The 20,224-nt window shown below is 37.3% G+C and overlaps 1 protein-coding gene across 5 annotated transcripts in view; it reads left to right on the top strand.

Annotated features, from left to right (window-relative positions):
• Positions 1-20,224, top strand: part of EAF2 (ELL associated factor 2) — a 59,704-nt gene that overhangs the window by 13,780 nt on the left and 25,700 nt on the right. For 4 of the 5 annotated variants that reach the window (XM_021934103.2, XM_009200090.3, XM_021934102.2 and 1 more), the window contains exons 3-4: positions 5,020-5,156; positions 7,531-7,676. In XM_021934103.2, the coding sequence (XP_021789795.1) occupies positions 5,020-5,156; positions 7,531-7,676 (283 nt within the window). The remainder of the gene's footprint in view (positions 1-5,019; positions 5,157-7,530; positions 7,677-20,224) is intronic. The other variant, XM_021934104.2, reaches the window with a different exon arrangement.

Raw genomic sequence — 20,224 nt, forward strand, 5'->3', positions numbered from 1 at the left:
ACTCCAGATGACCCTCTTGGGCAAAGTCCCTTTCCAAATGAACCTGGTCTGGTTTTCTCCAATGGATTTACTTAACTGATATAGGAAAATAGTCCACTATGTTCTTGAAATCTCATTTGATTTTAGGACCAGAGTCCTATTTTAGCACCCTTTTATATTTTTTAATGAAATGTATCTTTGATTATTACAAAATAACATTGTTTTCCTATTTTAGTGTTTTGAAGCTTAAGTGCTTACTTCTCTGAGATATATATATATATATATATCCACCTTTCTTTCTTTTGTGTGTTCAAAGAATCTTAGTGTCTCTTCCTTTTATTTAGCTGACATTTACATAGCTATCTTTACTTTCTGTCTTTTGTGTATTCATAGAATCTTAGTGTCTCTTCCTTTTGTTTAGCTTGCATCTTGTATGAATTATATATTTTGTTAATATAATATGCTGTTTTCTTTAATATAATATGCTGTTTTATTTTTAAACCCAGTTTGACACTTTCTGTTTTTATTGGGAGAATACTGTCTATTCAGTCTATTCACATTTAGTTCAAAATTTATATACTTGATTTTTATTTATCTTATAGTTTATTAGTTTTTAAATATTTGTTGTTTCTTCTTTTATATTCTTTATTAGTTTTACCAACCATTTCTTTTTTTCCCTTTGTCTTTGGTTTTTTTTTTTTTTTCATTACTTTTTAAAATTACTCTTGTTACTTTGGGAGTAGTAGTATACTTTTCCATTCCATTATTGATTATTTTCTTTTCCTGGTGTTCATAATGAGACATATGATTTTATTTTCTTATATGAAAGCTGAGTTCCTCCATTATTTTCCTACCTCTATCAAGTGAGATTTTTAGAATACGTTTATTATCTCTTAATAATAAGACTTTTTTCTCCTCCCTTCCACTTTTCTTTCTTTCCACCTCAGCCAAACACCTAAGTTTTTGCCAAGATATTGTATTACATTATAGAATGTCTTCATGTCAAGAATACTTATTTAGCTCTTATATTATACGTTCTCAGTCTATTCTTATCCTTCTTTTTTTTTTTTGAGATGGAGTCTCACTCTGTCACCCAGGCTGGAGTGCAGTGGCGCGATCTCGGCTCACTGCAACCTCCACCTCCTGGGTTCGAGCAATTCTCCTGCCTCAGCCTCCCAAGTAGCTGGGATTACAGGTGCCTGCCACCATGCATTTTGTATTTTTAAGAGATGGGGGTTCACCATGTTGACCAGGCTGGTCTCAAACTCCTAACCTCAGATGATCCACCTGCCTCAGCCTCCCAAAGTGCTGGGATTGCAGGCATGAGCCACCGTGCCCGGCCAAGTCTATTCTTATCCATTTAAACTTAGGAATATATAAATAGCCAGATTCCTTTTATCACTTCTTTTATTTATATTTATATTTTCTCTTCATTTCCCTATGTTGAGGTGTTGGTTCTAATTCCTTTGTTGTATGGTTAAGAGTCCTTTCATTCCCTCAAATAACATATGCACTCACTTGTTTTATTTTATTTATTTTTTAGAGACAAGATTTCATTCTGACACTTAGGCTGGAGTGCAGTGGCACAATTATAGCCCACTGCAGTCTCAAACTCCTGGGCTCAAGCAATCCTCCTGCCTCAGCCTTCCAAGCAGCTAGGACTACAAATGTGCACCACCACGCCCAGCTAATTTTTAAATTTTTTTGTAGAGACAGGTTGTCCTCATGTTGTGCAGGCTGATCGGAAACTCCTGGGCTCAAGTGATCCCCCCACCTTAGCCATCAAAAATGGTGGGATTACATGCATGAGTCACCATGTATGGCCCACTCACTTATTTTATATTTTATCTTTTATAGTTTTGTCTTTTGGTTGACTATCCTAAGTCAGTCATTCACGTAAACCAATTGTAAGCAATTCTGTGTGGTTTGTAAACAGTGACAAATTGAGAAAGTTGGAGAGTAGATGAGAAGATCATGGAGGGTCCATTTGCAGGTTTATGGAATACGGCTTTTATCCTGAATATATAGTTTTTTAAGCACAGAAAGATTTTTAAGCATGGGAACAATACGATTAGCTTTGCCTGTCCACAGAATGGGGAACAAAATTGGAAAGAGAGTAGGGAGGAGAATAACAATAAACTAGGTGAATGACAATTGAAGGTGTGTAATCACAGTGAACATGGAGCTGATAGGAGGTATTCAATATTTTTTTAGAGACAATGATAGTTCATATGCTTAGTAGTTGTCTGGTACTTTAATAGTTGCCTTTTTGGGGTATTGAATAAGGGAATGGACAGAAACTGAAGCTTAAAAGTTAGGAATGGTGCTCAATTCAATGAGGGAGAAAGTTTACATTTATAAAATTTGTTCAAAATGTAGATGGCAGGTGTAGAGATTATGAAAGATTTGTTTCATGTGTTACTTATAACCAGAAATTGTCTATATTGTTCATATTTAACATTCATTGAATATTTATAAAGGTCTTGGTGCTTCTTCAGGTACTGAGAACAATTTTTTTAAAATTAATGATGAGTTCTTATTTTCAGGAGCTCAGAGAACAATAATACACTGTAATTTTTAGATGTATTCCATTCTAATTAAGACCACAGGTATCATTAAGAAGAATATATTGCACAAATCTCTTATCAACTGTAATTTGGAGTCCTTAGGTAACTCCTATTTTGGGATATCTTACTTGTTTCAGTTAACACGTCTGAAAAATTTACTTACCAGTCAAGTAGACCCACTTTGTTTTGTTATGATCATGCTCCTGACTCTCCAACTTACCGGGGCTTCAACTAATCACTCCACATCTAACCATTTTAGAGCTAGCCCAGACATGTCTTCATTTATGTGTTGTACATTCTTGATTTTCTGTAGATTACTTTAGTCTTTGGGAGAGGTAAAAAACCCACAAACAACTGTTCCTTTATTTTACATTTATCATTTTCCCTCCATACCTTCAGAAATCTCTAAACTACCCATCTTTTATGGCATTTTCAATTACCAAATTTATCTTATACTCCTCCTAGTGGTCATTTAGTAAATCTCTATGATTAACTTTATGATACACCCCTTAGGCTTTTTAGAAGTCATCCTTTTCTAACCTAATAGTACTATTTTATTATTTTTGTAATATTTGACAAAATTATTATGATAAATCCATTAAAAATTTAATGTACTTTTATAAACTTCAAAGACAAACATACACAAATAATTGTTTAGAAATACATATATGTAGGATAAAGCGAAAGAATGACAAACATAAAATTCTTTCAGGTTTGATGGGGCAGGGACAAAAGATATGGGAGGAGCATGTAAGTAGATGTAGTTTATTAGTAATGATCCAGGTTTATTTTATGGCCAACAGAATAGTATAATGAATGACATGTACCCATCACTGAGCTTTAACAATTACCAACATTTTGCTAATATATATTTTTTAATCTAGTGTCTTACCACTTTTTTCCCTTGGCATATTTTATAGCAAATCCCAGACAATGCACCATTTCATCAATGCTTACTTATGTATCTCTAACTGATAAGGACATTTCTACCTTTATCTAAGCACCATGCGATTGTCACAAATAACATAATTAATAATAATACTTCATCCATAGTCACAATTTTGTGATGATATCAAAAACGTGTTTTTACAGACATTTGTCTGTAAAATGTCCTAACTAGAATCCAAAAAAGATTTCTACATTGTATTTGAATATTATATTTCTTGTCTCTTTTATTCTTTAAAAGTCCCTTCCTTTTCTCTACACCCCTTTTTAAATTTATCCTTTTTAGAGACAGGGTCTCACAGAGAGACCTGTGTTGCCCAGGTGAGAGTGCAGTGGCTATTCACGGGTGTGATTATGTTACACTAAAGCCTAGAACTCCTGGCTTCAAGCTGTCCTCCTGCTTCAGCACTCATCCTCCACAAGTAGCTGGTACTACAGTGCCTGCACCTGGTTCTCGTTCCCTTTTTATGCCATTGGTTTGTTGGAAAAACCGTATTATCTGTCCAAGAGAATACACCTACATTCTGGACTTCAAATTACTTCTATATGGATGTATTTATCTTGTTCCTCTATTCCTTCTGTTTTCTATAAAATGGTAGTTATATATCTAAGGGCAGGCTGGATTACAGATTATTTGGGGTTTGATAAGAATTAAATTCTTTGGAGTTTTTGTGTGGTTTTTGGCAAGAGTATTTTATGGATGGCACTGAGTACTTTTATATTACATCATTAAGCACATAATGTCTGCTTATCTTACCTTTAAGGATGCTAAAATTAATTAGCGGTTTAGTGTAAAAGGTGTTCCTTAATATGCATGGGGAGGTACTACTTTAAGAAAATGCAAGATTTTAAAAATTAAACTTACAATGCAATAAGAAAGAAGATGAGGAGGCTGGGCACAGTGGCTCATGTCTGTAATCACAGCACTTTGGTAGACTGAGATCGCTTGAGGTCAGGAGTTCGAGACCAGCTTGACCAACATGGTGAAACCCCGTCTCTACTAAAAATATAAAAATTAGCTGGGCGTGGTTGTCCACGCCTATAGTCCCAGCTACTCTAGAGGCTGAGGCAGGAGAATCACTTCAACCCGGGAGGTGGAGGTTACAGTGAGCAGAGATCGTGCCACTGCACTCTAGCCCGGGCAACAGACCAAGACTCTGTCTCAAAAAAAAAAAAAGAGGAATAGAAAATATGATTCAAAGCTCTGTTTCCTTATTCATAAAATATATTGGTTGTATTCGAATTGAATCTCAATTGCTCATTATAGGCCAGTGAAACGAATCTTTATGGTCCCAAGGTGAGTACTTCCTCTCTTCCCTTTCCTCAATGACAGCAGCTTTGAGATTTCAGCCTATCTTCATCTGTCTTTTTTACTACACTCTTTGGATTCAGGGTAGTAAATTTAGGTAGTTTATGGGTGACTTGAAGTATAACATAGAAGGAGAAACACAGAATCCAGATTTCAAAGGCCTTCCCAACTGAATTCCTATGATAAATTTTAAGTAATAATAATTAACTTTTTAAACAGGGTTCAACTCCACCAGTAACTGTTTTCAAAGGTTCAAAAAAACCTTACTTAAAAGAATGCATTTTGATTATTAACCATGATACTGGAGAATGTCGACTAGAAAAACTCAGCAGCAACATCACTGTAAAAAAAACAAGGTATGTGGTTTAATGAAATAAATTATATTATAAACATTAATTTCTAAGGAAATGTCAGGAAAAAATTTACTATATTAAGTAACATTATAATATAAGGTTTATTTATGTGTGGTACAAAAATGTTTTAATCTTATTCTAAGTTTAAGTTTGGTGGCGGGCGCCTATAGACCCAGCTACTCGGGAGGCTGAGGCAGAATGGCGTAAACCCGGGAGGCGGAGCTTGCAGTGAGCTGAGATCCGGCCGCTGCACTCCAGCCTGGGTGACAGAGCGAGACTCCGTCTCAAAAAAAAAAAAAAAAAAAAAAAATTTGATGGAGATCCTAAGCCAAAAGCTTTTTACCACATCACCCTGTGATATATAAAGGCTTGTTTTGCTTCTAAGTGCTTTCTATAGGTATAGGTATACTTTTTATCCTATTGTAGATACTTCTGTATCACTGGATTGAAGGGAGCCATTATACATTCTCTAAAATAATTTCATCTTCATTAGTAAAAATTTATTGAGTACCTATGCTGTGTAAGGTACTAGAAAAAGGAAAGTTTGCTCTGCAAACGCCTCAGAACTTCTGCGTTTTATTCAGGTAAACAGACCATTCCATTTAAAAAGTCAATAGGAGAATATACCCATCTCAAATCCTTTTTGGAAATAGGTGAGACATTACTTACCATGTAATATAAGGATGTTTGCTCTAAAAGCCATGCAAATAGTATAGACAAAAATTGCTCTAGGAATTAAGAAAAAGGAGAAGTAATGGTAGATCGGAACATTCAGGGAGGCCTTTTTGATGTACCTTAAGGGGAGGTTAGGATCATAAGAATTACCTTGGGTGCTTGTTAAAAATTAGTTCCCGAATCCAGCCTTAAATCAGGGAAGGATCCTGGGAAACTCTATTTTTTAATATCCCCTCACCTCTACCATCTATGCCCTGCTGTGATTCACACCAGAAGAAAGTTTGTGAAATACGATTTAATTGATTAGAGAGGAGATGAGGGTGTAAGCCAAGTTTGAAGGCAGGAATATATCTGACTTATTCAGGGCCAATGAGTAAGACCTATTTGAACGGAGCAGAGGTTTGTCTCTGTACCCGTGTATATGTTTTGGAAAGTAGGGGGCGATATTGATATTGGGCTAGAGGTAAGTTTGTAATTTCGTTGGTTGAGGTTAGTGCCATCAATGTTAACTAAGAAATTAGGACATTATCTTGCTGGTAGTGGTTGCATATTAAAGTCTTTTTAACCAGGGATTGGCATGTTTACAGTTTTGTTTTAAAACATTAATTCAGTAGAAAAGCTGAGTAAATGAAACAATGCAGGAATCAGAAAAATGTATAAACCAGGATTTTTTGAGAGCAGAAATGAAGAGAAAAGTGAGGTTCTAAAGACTCTTTGAAGGAAGAACTGACAGGATTTGGTGACTGGAAATGGGAGAGGCAAAAATCAAGTATACTTTTGTTATACACTCTTCTTAAAGATGTTGAGAGAAAAGTATTTGAATCTCCTTTATTATCATGCCTGTCTTAAGTTATGAATGGAAACTGTAGAAGTGATTTAGTTTTAACAGAAATGATAATCTTAGAACTTAGGGAATATATCGTACCTGTTATACACTTATATTTTTCCTTTTATTTTAGCCATTTGTGAATATCTTATCTGTTCAATTTAAGCAATGGCTTTTTTTTTTTTTTTTTTTAGTGGTTGTTTTATTTATTTTTAAATAGAGATGGGGGGTCTTGTTATATTGCCCAGGCTAGTCTTGAACTCCTGGCCTCAAGCCATCCTCCTTCCTCAGCCTCCCAAAGTGCTGGGATTACAGGCATGAGCCACTGCACCAGCCTGGATTTTTGTTTTTGTTTTTGTTTTATGAGATAAGGTCTCACTCTGTCACCCAGGCTGGAGTGCAGTGGCGCAATCATAGCTTACTGCAGCTTCAAACTCCTGGGCTCAAATGATCCTCCCACAGCCTCCTGAGTAGCTGAGATTACAGGTGTGCATCATCATGCCCAGCTAATATTTTTATTATTTTTATACAGACAGAGTCTCACTATGTTGACCAGGTTCGTCTTGAATTCCTGGCCTCAAGTAATCCTCCCACTTTGGCCTCCCAATATGCTAGGATTACAGGCATGAGCCACCAAGTGTGGCACTGGTTTTGTTTTTGTTCTTCTTTGTATCCCTCAATGGACATGTGTATCACAGAAATAGAACTTGACAAATACTTGTTAAATTATGAACTAAATTAATGTTTTAATTACGGAATATTACTCTAAAGATGTTTAGGAAAAGAGTAAGTGGTCAGTTTTAGTAACTTTGTAAGTTGAAATTTTTGTTACATTGCTGTCATACCTGTTTCAATATTTGATATTCTTAATTGCAGAGTTGAAGGAAGCAGTAAAATTCAGTATCGTAAAGAACAACAGCCACAACAAATGTGGAATTCGGCCAGGACTCCCAATCTTGTGAAACATTCTCCATCTGAAGATAAGATGTCCCCAGCATCTCCAATAGATGATATTGAAAGAGGTAAAATCTAAGTATATATAACATCCCTTTATAAGAGATAATTAAGAAATGTTAAGGCCAGGCACGGTGGCTCACACCTGTAATCCCAGCACTTCGGGAGGCCGAGGTGGGTGGATCATGAGGTCAGTAGTTCAAGACCAGCCTGGCCAACATGGTGAAACCCCATCTCTACTAAAAATACAAAAATTAGCTGGGCATGGTGGTGCACGCCTAGAGTCCTAGCTACTCGGGAGGCTGACACAGAAGAATCACTTGAACCCCGGAGGTGGAGGATGCAGTGAGCTGAGATTGCACCGCTGCACTCCAGCCTGGGTGACAGAGCAAGACTCTGTCTCAAAACAAAACAAAACAAAAAAAATGCTAAATGAATTTTTTCATTTTAATTAACAGTGGTACTAATTATAAACGTTTACAAAGAGCATAATATTTTTTGTAATTATGCATTTTTCTGGGGTAAGGATGTAGCTTATGATTTTTAATTTTATGTAAACAATATCCATATAAGAGAATTTGTATCATTTTATTTACTTTTTTATTATATCTTAAGTTCTAGGGTACATGTGCACAACGTGCAGGTTTGTTACATATGTATACATGTGCCATGTTGGTGTGCTGCACCCAGTAACTCCTCATTTATATTAGGTATATCTCCTAGTGCTATCTGTCCCCCCTCCTCCTACTCCACAACAAGCCCCGGTATGTGATATTCCCCTTCCTGTGTCCAAGTGTTCTCATTGTTCAATTCCCACCTATGAATGAGAACATGTGGTGTTTCGTTTTCTATCCATGCGACAGTTTGCTGAGAATGATGGTTTCCAGCTGCATCCATGTCCCTACAAAGGACATGAACTCATCCTTTTTTATGGTTGCATAGTATTCCATGGTGTATATGTGCCACATTTTCTTAATCCAGTCTATCATTGATGGACATTTGGGTTGGTTCCAAGTCTTTGCTATTGTGAATAGTGCCGCAATAAACATACATGTGCATGTGTCTTTATAGCAGCATGATTTATAATCTTTTGGGTATATACCCAGTAATGGGATGGCTGAGTCAAATGGTATATCTAGTTCTGGATCCTTGAGGAATCACCATACTGTCTTCCACAATGGTTGAACTAGTTTACAGTCCCACCAACAGTGTAAAAGTGTTCCTATTTCTCCACATCCTCTCTAGCACCTGTTGTTTCCTGCCTTTTTAATGATTGCCATTCTAACTGGTGTGAGATGGTATCTCATTGTGGTTTTGATTTGCATTTCTCTGGTGACCAGTGATGATGGGCATTTTTTCATGTGTCTATTGGCTGCAGAAATGTCTTCTTTTGAGAAGTGTCTGTTCACATCCCTTGCCCACTTTTTGATGGGGTTGTTAGTTTTTTTTCTTGTAAATTTGTTTAAGTTCTTTGTAGATTCTGGATATTAGCCCTTTGTCAGATGAGTAGATTGCAAAAATTTTCTCCCATTCTGTAGGTTGCCTATTCAATCTGATGGTAGTTTTTTTTTTTTTCTTTTTTTTGCCATGTAGAAGCTCTTTAGTTTAATTAGATCCCATTTGTCTATTTCAGCTTTTGTTGGCATTGCTTTTGATTTAGTCATGAAGTCCTTGCCCATGCCTATGTCCTGAATTGTATTGTCTAGGTTTTCTTCTAGGGTTTTTATGGTTTTAGGTCTACCATTTAAATCTTTAATCCATCTTCAATTCATTTTTGTATAGGGTGTAAGGAAAGGATCCAGTTTCAGCTTTCTACATATGGCTAGCCAGTTTTCCCAGCACCATTTATTAAATGGGGAATCCTTTCCGCATTGCTTGTTTTTGTCAGGTTTGTCAAAGATCAGATGCTTGTAGATGTGTGGTGTTATTTCTGAGGCCTCTGTTCTGTCCCATTGGTCTATATATGTGTTTTGGTACCGTACCTGTACCGTGCTGTTTTGGTTATTATAGCCTTGTAGTATAGTTTGAAGTCAGATAGTGTGATGCCTCCAGTTTTGTTCTTTTTGCTTACGATTGTCTTAGCAATGTGGGCTCTTTTTTGTGTCCGTATGAGTTTAAAGTAGTTTTTTTTCCCAATTCTCTGAAGAAAACCATTGGTAGCCTGATGGGGATGGCATTGAATCTATAAATTACCTTGGGCAGTATGGCCATTTTCACAATATTGACTCTTCCTATCCGTGAGCATGGAATGTTCTTCCATTTGTTTGTGTCCTCTTTTATTTTGTTGAGCAATGATTTGTAGTTCTCTTTGAAGAGGTCCTTCATATCCCTTGTAAGTTGGATTCCTAGGTATTTTATTTTCTTTGTAGCAATTGTGAATGGGAGTTCACTCAGGATTTGGCTCTCTGTTTTTCCGTTATTGGTGTATAGGAATGCTTGTGATTTTTGCCCATTGATTTTGTATCCTGAGATTTTGCTGAAGTTGCTTATCAGCTTAAGAAGCCTTGGGGCTGAGACAATGGGGTTTTCTAAATATACAATCATGTCATCTACCAATAGGGATAATTTGACTTCCTCTTTTCCTAATCAAATACCCTTTATTTCTTTCTCTTGCCTGATTGCCCTGGCCAGAACTTCCAACGCTATGTTAAATAAGAGTGCTGAAAGAGAGCATCCCTGTCTTGTGCCTGTTTTCAAAGGGAATGCTTCCAGGTTTTTGCCCATTCAGTATGATATTGGCTGTGGGTTTGTCATAAATAGCTCTTATTATTTTGAGATACGTTCCATCAATACCTCGTTTTTTTAGAGTTTTCAGCATGAAGGGCTGTTGAATTTTGTCAAAGGCCTTTTCTGCATCTATTGAGATAATCATGTGGTTTTTGTCGTTGGTTCTGTTTATGCAATGGATTACATTTATTGATTTGTGTATGTTGAACCAGCCTTGCATCCCAGGGATGAAGCCAACTTCATCATGATGAATAAGTTTTTGATGTGCTGCTGGATTCGGTTTGCCAGTATTTTATTGAGGATTTTCACATTGGTGTTCACCAGGGATACTGGTCTAAAATTCTCTTTTTTTGTTGTGTCTCTGCCAGACTTTGGTATCAGGATGATGCTGGCCTCATAAAATGAGTTAGGGAGGATTCCTCTTTTTCTATTGGTTGGAATAGTTTCAGAAGGAATGATACCAGTCCTTCTTTGTACCTCTGGTAGAGTTCGGCTGTGAATCCATCTGGTCCTGGCTTTTTTTTTTTTTTTTTTTTTGGTTTGTAAGCTATTAATTATTGCCTCAATTTCAGAACCTGTTATTGATCTATTCAGAGATTCACCTTCTTCCTGGTTTAGTCTTGGGAGGTTGTATGTGTCTAGGAATTTATCCATTTCTTCTGGATTTTCTAGTTTATTTGCATAGAGGTGTTTATAGTATTCTCTGACGGTAGTTTGTATTTCTGTGGGATTGGTGGTGATATCCCTGTTATCATTTTTTATTGTGTCTATTTGATTCTTCTCTCTTTTCTTCTTTATTAGTCTTGCTAGCAGTCTATCAATTTTGTTGATCTTTTTAAAAAACCAGTTCCTGGATTCATTGATTTTTTTCAAGGGTTTTTTGTGTCTCTGTCTCCTTCAGTTTTGCTCTGACATTAGTTATTTCTTGCCTTCTGCTAGCTTTTAAATTTGTTTGCTCTTGCTTCTCTAGTTCTCTTAATGGTGACGTTAGGGTGTTGATTTTAGATCTTTCCTGCTTTCTCTTGTGGGCATTTAATGCCATAAATTTCACTCTACACACTGCTTTAAATGTGTCCCAGAGATTCTAGTATGTTGTGTCTTTGTTCTCATTGGTTTCAAAGAACATCTTTATTTCTGCCTTCATTTTGTTATTTACCCAGTAGTCATTCAGGAGCAGGTTGTTCAGTTTCCATGTAGTTACGTGGTTTTGAGTGAGTTTCTTAATCCTGAGTTCTAATTTGATTGCACTATGGTCTGAGAGACAGTTTGTTGTGATTTCTATTCTTTTACATTTGCTGAGGAGCGCTTTACTTCCAACTCTGTGGTCCCTTTTGGAATAAGTGTGATGTAGTGCTGAGAAGAATGTATATTCTGTTGATTTGGGGTGGAGAGTTCTGTGGATGTTTATTAGGTCTGCTTGGTGCAGAGCTGAGCTCATGTCCTGGATATCCTTGTTAACCTTCTGTCTCATTGATCTGTCTAATATTGACAGTGGGTGTTAAAGTCTCTCATTATTATTGTGTGAGAGTCTAAGTCTCTTTGTAGGTCTCTAAGGACTTGCTTTATGAATCTGGTTGCTCCTGTATTGGGTGCATAGATATTTAGGATAGTTAGGTCTTCTTGTTGAATTGATCCCTTTACCATTATGCAGTAGTCTTCCTTGTCTCTTTTGGATCTTTGTTGGTTTAAAGTCTGTTTTATCAGAGACTAGGATTGCAACCCCTGCTTTTTTTTTGTTTTTCATTTGCTTGGTAGATTTTCCTCCATCCTTTTATTTTGAGCCTGTGTGTGTCTCTGCATGTGAGATGTGTCTCCTGAATACAACACACTGATTGGTCTTGACTCTTTATCCAGTTTTCCAGTCTGTGTCTTTTAATTGGAGCATTAAGCTTATTTACATTTAAGGTTAATATTGTTATGTGTATATTTGATCCTGTCATTATGATGTTAGCCGCTTATTTTGCTCATTAGTTGATGCAGTTTCTTCCTAGCATCGATGGTCTTTACAATTTAGCATATTTTTGCAGTGGTGGGTACCGGTTGTTCCTTTCCATGTTTCGTGCTACCTTCAGGAGCTCTTGTAAGGCAGGCCTGGTGATGACAAAATCTCTCAACATTTGCTTGTCTGTAAAGGATTTTATTTCTCCTTCACTTATGAAGCTTGGTTTGGCTGGATATGAAATTCTGGGTTGAAAATTCTTTCCTTTAGGAATGTTGAATATTGGCCCCACTCTCTTCTGGCCTGTAGAGTTTCTGCCAAGAGATCCGCTGTTAGTCTGATGGGCTTTCCTTTGTGGGTAACCTGACCTTTCTCTGGCTGCCCTTAACATTTTTTCCTTCATTTCAACTTTGGTGAATCTGACAATTATGTGTCTTGGAGTTGCTCTTCTCAAGGAGTATCTTTGTGGTGTTCTCTGTATTTCCTGAATTTGGATGTTGGCCTTCCTTGCTAGGTTGGGAAAGTTCTCCTGGATAATATCCTGAAGAGTGTTTTCCAACTTGGTTCCGTTTTTCCCATTACTTTTAGGTACACCAATCAGATGTAGATTTGGTCTTTTCACATAGTCCCATATTTGTTGGAGGCTTTGTTCATTTCTTTTTACACTTTTTTCTTTATACATCTCACTTCATTTCATTCATTTGATCTTCAATCACCGATACCCTCTCTTCTACTTGATCTGATTGGCTACTGAAGCTTGTGGAAGCGTCATGTATTTCTCACGCCATGGCTTTTAGCTCCATCAGGTCATTTAAGGTCTTCTCTATGCTGTTTTTTCTAGTTAGTCATTCATCTAATCTTTTTTCAAGGTTTTTAGCTTCTTTGCAATGGGTTTGAACATCCTCCTTTAGCTTGGAGAAGTTTGTTATTACTGATCGTCTGAAGCCTTCTTCTCTGAACTTGTCAAAGTCATTCTCTGTCCAGCTTTGTTCCATTGCTGTTGAGGAGCTGCATTCCTTTGGAGAAGAGGCACTCTGATTTTTAGAATTTTCAGCTTTTCTGCTCTGCTTTCTCCCCATCTTTGTGGTTTTATCTACCTTTGGTCTTTGACAATGGTGACATACAGATGGGGTTTTGGTGTGGATGTCCTTTCTGTTTGTTAGTTTTTCTTCTAACAGTCAGGACCCTCAGCTGCAGATCTGTTGGAGTTTGCTGGAGGTCCACTCCAGACCCTGTTTGCCTGGGTATCACCAGCGGAGGCTGCAGAACAGCAAATATTGCAGAAGGGCAAATGTTGCTGCCTGATCCTTCCTCTGGAAGCTTTGTCTCAGAGGGGCACCTGGCTGTATGAGGTGTCAGTCGGCCCCTACTGGGAGGTGTCTCCCAGTTAGGCTACTCAGGGGTCAGGGACCAACTTTAGGCAGTCTGTCCATTCTCAGATCTCAAACTCTATGCTGGGAGAACCAATACTCTCTTTAAAGCTGTCAGACAGAGACATTTAAGTCTGCAGAAGTTTCTACTGACTTTCGTTCAGCTATGCCCTGCCCCCAGAGGTGGAGTCTACAGAGGCAGACAGGCCTCCTTGAACTGTGGTGGGCTCCACCCGGTTCAAACCTCCAGGCCACTTTGTTTACCTATTCAAGCCTCAGCAATGGCAGATACCCCTCCCCCAGCCTCACTGCTGCCTTGCAGTTTGATCTCAGACTGCTGTGCTAGCAGTGAGTGAGGCTCCGTGGGTGTAGGGCCCTCCAAACCATGTGTGGGATATAATCTCCTGGTATACCATTTGCTAAGACCATTGGAAAAGTACAGTATTAGGGGTGAGAGTGTCTCGATTTTCCAGGTACTGTCTGTCACGGCTTCCCTTTGCTAGGAAAGGGAATTCGCCAACCCCTTGCACTTCCTGGGTGAGGCAATGCCCTGCCCTGCTTCGACTCACACTCTGTGGGCTGCAACCACTGTCCAACAAGCCCCGGTGAGATGAACCCGGTACCTCAGCTGGAAATGCAGAAATTACCCATCTTCTGCATGGCTCACACTGGGAGCTGTAGACTGGAACTGTTCCTATTCAACCATCTTGGAACCTCCCCTTGTATCATTTTAAATTACTATTCAGGGTAAAAAAAAAAATGACTCTTTAGAAATATATAACTGGAGTTTTCTTCTTTTTGGCATTTGTGATGACTCAAATTCAATTCTTCACAGCATCTTCCTATCAAAATGTTTATGTATGGCCAGGTCGTACATATTTAAGATGTCACCAATTCCATAGGGAAATGAGGAAATATAGTAAGCAGAATAAGCAAGCACCTTTTTCTGAATTGCTGCTTACTTCTCAGAAGGGAGGTATTTTTAGGGAAGTACATACAGTCCTTTTGTCAGTAAGAAAACTTAAATCTCCATTTTTTTTTCTAGCTGCAATGTGGGTTATCGATGTAGTAATTGTGGCTGCAGTGAGATCCTGGTCACTAAAGTATATTTGCTTCTACACTTTGCCTTCTTAAAATTTGCACATAGCCATCCAATTTCATTGTTCTCTTCTAAGCCCAGTAGAGTATTCATTTTCTAATTGATTAGTAGCTCCTATACAAACAATAAAAAAGACAAGTCCAGAACCCTTGGTGGTACAAGCGGTCTTGAATTTTATTTTTTTTACATCATACTTGCTTCCAAATGGATTTGAATTATGATATCTTCATATACATGAATACAATAAAATATTGGTACAGAAAATCAAGATATTGAAGCAAATTTGCTGATCATTAACACATTAAATTGCCAGGTGTGGTGGTGTACACCTATAATCCCAGCACTTTAGGAGGACAAGGCAGGTGGATCACTTTAGCTCAGGAGTTTGAAACCAGCCTGGGCAACATGGTAAAACCCCATCTCTACAAAAAAATACAAAATTAACTGGGTGTGGTGGTGTATGCCTGTAGTTCCAGCTACTTGGGAGGCTAAGCTGGGAGGATCACTTGAGCTTGGGGAGGCCAAGCCTGCAGTGGATAGTGATTGTGCCACTGCACTCCAACCTGGGTTACAGAGTGAGACTCTGTCTCAAAAAATGAAATAATAATAAAAATAATAATAATTTAGCTCTGAGCTTCTAACTATCAAGAAAAAAAGGGAGACACAAGCAGCATATGTTGTATTATCGGATAGGTTACAAAGAATCAGACTTTTTCCTGTTACTAAATTCTGAAAGGAATTCATCATATGGAACGTTTTTCTAGGGAGCATTAAACTTTATATAGTGTTCTCAATGGTAATTTTACAGTAAAAGTAGAAGTTCTTCCATGTGACAGTTTTTTAATAGAGGCCTTAATAAAAGTATTGTATCGAAGCATAACTCAGGGAAAAGAAAGTTGTAGAGGATGCAAGGCACAGTGGCTCATGCCTATAATTCCACCACTTTAGGGGCCCAAGGTGGGAGGAGCATTTGAGTCCAGGAGTTCGAGAACAGCATAGGCAGCATGGTGAAACCTCATCTCAATTAAAAAATTATAAAAATTAAAAATTAAAAAAAAGAAAGTTGCAGAGGATAAGTTAATATCTCCAACCATAAAGCTTTCTATTTCTAACTTAGTATGAGAATGGAACTTCATTTACCTTGAGATATTTGTATAACATGTTCCTTAGATTGCATTCTATAAAATATTTTCTTGACCCTGCTGTGCCACTGACTACTGTTAAAATGGTTGAATCATCTTTTCAAGTTTATGTCTGGCAGTTATATTAGTATTTTTGTAGCTTAAATTTTACATTTACATGTTCGAGCTATCTAGAATTGAGTTTGAGATAAGATAGAGGCTAGGTGCAGTGGCTCATGCCTGTAATCCCAGCACTTTTGGGAAGCTGAGGTGGAGGATCGTTTTGGGCCAGGAGTTTAAGATAGCAAGATCCCATCTCTACAAAAATATATATATATATTTTTTTTTTTTAAAAAAGAAATAAGATGGATCTAAAATTCTACTCCCCATACCCAGAGACAACTCACAGCTGGAAGTACCAGCAAACAGGATGATACCACAGTGAGTGATTGCAGTCCTCAAAGTGTTCTCCCTTTATGCCTGGCCTGAGACTCCCCTCCTCCATCAGAGACACTCTATGGCTAGAAAGTCCCTGCAGGTAGAATTCTATTGTAATAAGCATTCAGCCTGGGAAGACTGTTTATACTACCTCCTAGACCTGCCTCCCTGCCCTATTAACCTAAGATTCTTCTCTCTCATCTAAAGACATCTTGAGACTGGATCACACCAATAAATGGGATCCTGCCACAACAAACCCTTTGCTAGGAAGCACTTTCCTTTCCTCCACCCCTCCAAGCAGGGGAGCTAATCACCAAAAAAAAAAAAAAAAAAAAAAAAAAAAAAAAAAAAATTGCCAGGCTCAGAAAGCACTCTTTATCCCAGGCAAGAGACTCCATTTCTCCACCTATACGCACCATATCTCCTTGCCTGGTGAAGTCCCTTCTTTTCGTCACATAGCACCAGCAGAGATCATCAGGGACCCCAACTGCTGAAGATTTAGTTAAGAAGACCAAGATAATACTGCAAAAACTCTGGAAACGAGATTTTCATTTAAACCACAGCCCACAACAGTAGGCAAGAATATGCATGCTAAACCTCAACTGGGTGATTGCCTACTAAAATTAAAAATGTGAATAAGATATAGATCTCCCCTAGCATAAAAACCAAGATATCCAAGATACAATAGAAAATTACCTGTCATGGCCAGGTACAGTGGCTCACATCTGTAATCCCAGCACTTTGGGAGGCCAAGGTGAGCAGATCACTTGAGGTCAGGAGTTTGAGATCAGCCTGGCCAATGTGGTGAAACCCTGTCTCTACTAAACCCTGTCTCTACCCTGTCTCTACAAAAATTAGCTGGGTGTGGTGGTGCACACCTATAATTCCGGCTACTTGGGAGACTGAGGCAGGAGAATTGCTTGAACCCAGGAGGTAGAAGTTGCAGTGAGCCAAGATTGTGTCACTGCACTCCAGACTGGGCGACAGAGCAAAACTCTGTCAAAAAGAAAGAGAGAGAGAGAGAGAGAGAAAAGAAAATTACCTGTCATAACATAATTTGTGATTCAGGAGAATCACTTGAATGAGAAAAGACAATCAACTGATACCAACATCAAGACGAATCAAATGTTAGAATTATCTGACAATGATCTTTAAATGACTATCACGAATATGGTTCAGTTGTACATTCCCTTGAAACAAATGAAAAAAATAACAAATAGAAAATCACATTAAAGAAATAGAAGTTTTACGTAAGAATCAAATGGAAATTATAGAACTGACAAATACAATAACAACAAAAATACTCACTGGATGGGCTCAGTGCTAGGGAGTGGATAGAATCAGTTTACTTGTGGATGTATAGAATCCACTCAACCTGAAAATAGAAAATAGACTGAAACAAGATGAGTATATCCCCAAGAATCTGTGGAAGAATGACAAAATATCCAATATTTGTGTCATTGGAGTCTCAAAGAAGAGGGAGAGCAGGGTTAAAAGAGTATTTAAAGAAATATGTGCAAAAACTTCCCAAGTTTTATGAAAGATATAAACCCACAGATGTAAAAACCTGAACAAACCCCAAATAGGATAAACCTAAAGAAATTGATGCCAAGGTACATCATAATGAAACATCTGAAAACTAAAGGCAAAGAGAAAAGGGTTGAAAGCAAGAAAGAAATGACATATTACCTATGAAAGAATACCATTCAGTTAACATCAGATTTCTCATCTGAAGTCATGGAGCCCAGAAGGAAGTGTCATAATATTTTTCAAGTGCTGAAAGAAAAAAAACATGTTAAGTGTGAATTCTGTATCTACCAAAATGCTTCTTCAGTAATGAGGGGTAAATAGCCTGCTTCAGAAAGGAAAACTGAAATAATTTGTTCCTAGGAAACTATCCTTAAATATTGGCTATATAAAGTCATTCAGACAGAAGAGAAACGTTAAATGGAGGAATCTTAAGAGTATCAGGAAGACAGAAACAACAACAGAAAGAGCAAACATATCAATAAGTACAATTGATTATAGTATTCCTCACGGATTTTCTAAATCCTATGTGATGACTGAAACAAACGTAGTAATACCTTCTGATACCCAAAATAATGATATTTCAAAGTGGACCTACATGGATATGAGGTTTACTTAGAATGGGAATGCATTGACAAATCAGGTATGTATATTGAAAAACCCAAACCAACTACTAAGAAAAATATACAAAATGACACCTTTTAAAACTTTGTAAATTAATTGAGATGGCATTCTAAAATGGTTCAAGTAACCCACAGAAAGGCAAGACAAGAGAAATGAAATACAGAAGAAGCCAACAGAAAACAAATAACAAATTGACACACTTAAGCCCTAACATATATCAATAATTACTTTAAATATATATCGTCTAAATAAGCCAATTAAAATGCAGATATTGGCAGACTGTATAAAAAGCGCACTCAACTATCAACTGTTTATAGGAAACTAATGAAATATGTAGCTTGAAAGTAACAGTATAGAAAATATATGCCATTTAAACATTAACGTTAAAAAGCACAAACATGTGGCTATATTAATATCAGATAAAGGTGACTTAAGAGCAAAACAGGCCAGGCGCAGTGGCTCACACCTGTAATCCCAGCACTTTGGAAGGCCGAGGCAGGCAGATCACTTGAGGTCAGGAGTTCGTGACCAGCCTGGCCAACATGGTGAAACCCCATCCCTATTAAAAATACAAAAATTAGCTGGGCGTGGTGGCACACACCTTAATCCCAGCTACTCAGGAAGCCGAGGCAGGAGAATCGCTTGATCCTGGGAGGAGGAGGTTGCCGTGAGCCAAGATTGCACCACTGCACTGCAGCCTGCGTGACAGAGTGAGACTCCGTCTCAAAAAAAAAAGAGCAAAATAAATTACTACAAAGAAGTACATTAATAATGATTAAAGTATTAATTTACTAGGAAGACATCAATGTGTATACATCTAACAACTGAACTGAACTGAGAAAAACATGAAGCAAAAACTGATAGAACTGAAAAGAGAAATCTGTAAATCCACAATTATGCCTGGGTATTTCAACACTCTGCTCTCAGCAACTAATAGAACTACTAGACAGAAAATCAACACTGATATAGGAAATCTGAGTAACACAATCAACCAACAGGATGTAACTGACAGATACATAACATGCCACACAACAGCAGAATACACATTTTGTTTCAAGTGCCTATGGAATATTTACTAAGATAGACCATATCCTGAGCCATAAAACAAATCTCAATAGATTTATAGAAACTGAAATCATACAGAGTATGTATCTGACCATAATGGATTCAAACTAAAAATCAGTAACAGACAACAGGAAGAATCTCTAAACACTTGAAAATTAAACAACACATTTCTAAAGGATCCATGGGTTAAAGAAGAATCATCAAAGGAAATTAAAAATACATGCAACTAAATGTATTAAGTTAACATAGCATGCCAAAATATGTGTAATGCAACTAAAGAAGTTCTGAGAGGGAAATTTATGGCACTAAATGCTTACATTAGAAGTGAGGAAAGTTATCATATTAATTAATTTAAGTCCCTTTTTTAGGAAAGTAGAAAAAGAAAAACAGATTAAACCCAAAGCAAGCAAAAAGAGACAAATAATGAAAATAAGAAGTGATATCAAGGAAACTGAAAACAATAGAGAAAATTAATGAAACAAAAAGGCAGTCATCAGAGAATACTGCTGATAAACTTCTAGTAAGATTGATAAAAATGAAAAGACAGAAGGCACAAATTACTAATATCAGGAATGTAAAGTGCAATTTCTATCTATAATCAGGAAAGTAATGAATTTACTACAGATCCAGCAGCCATTAAAAGTATTATAAAGAAATGGTAGGCTGGGTGTGGTGGTTCACGCCAGTAATCCCAACACTTTCGGAG

Source organism: Papio anubis, chromosome 2 (assembly GCF_008728515.1).
Source record: "Papio anubis isolate 15944 chromosome 2, Panubis1.0, whole genome shotgun sequence".
NCBI classification, from domain to species: domain Eukaryota; kingdom Metazoa; phylum Chordata; class Mammalia; order Primates; family Cercopithecidae; genus Papio; species Papio anubis.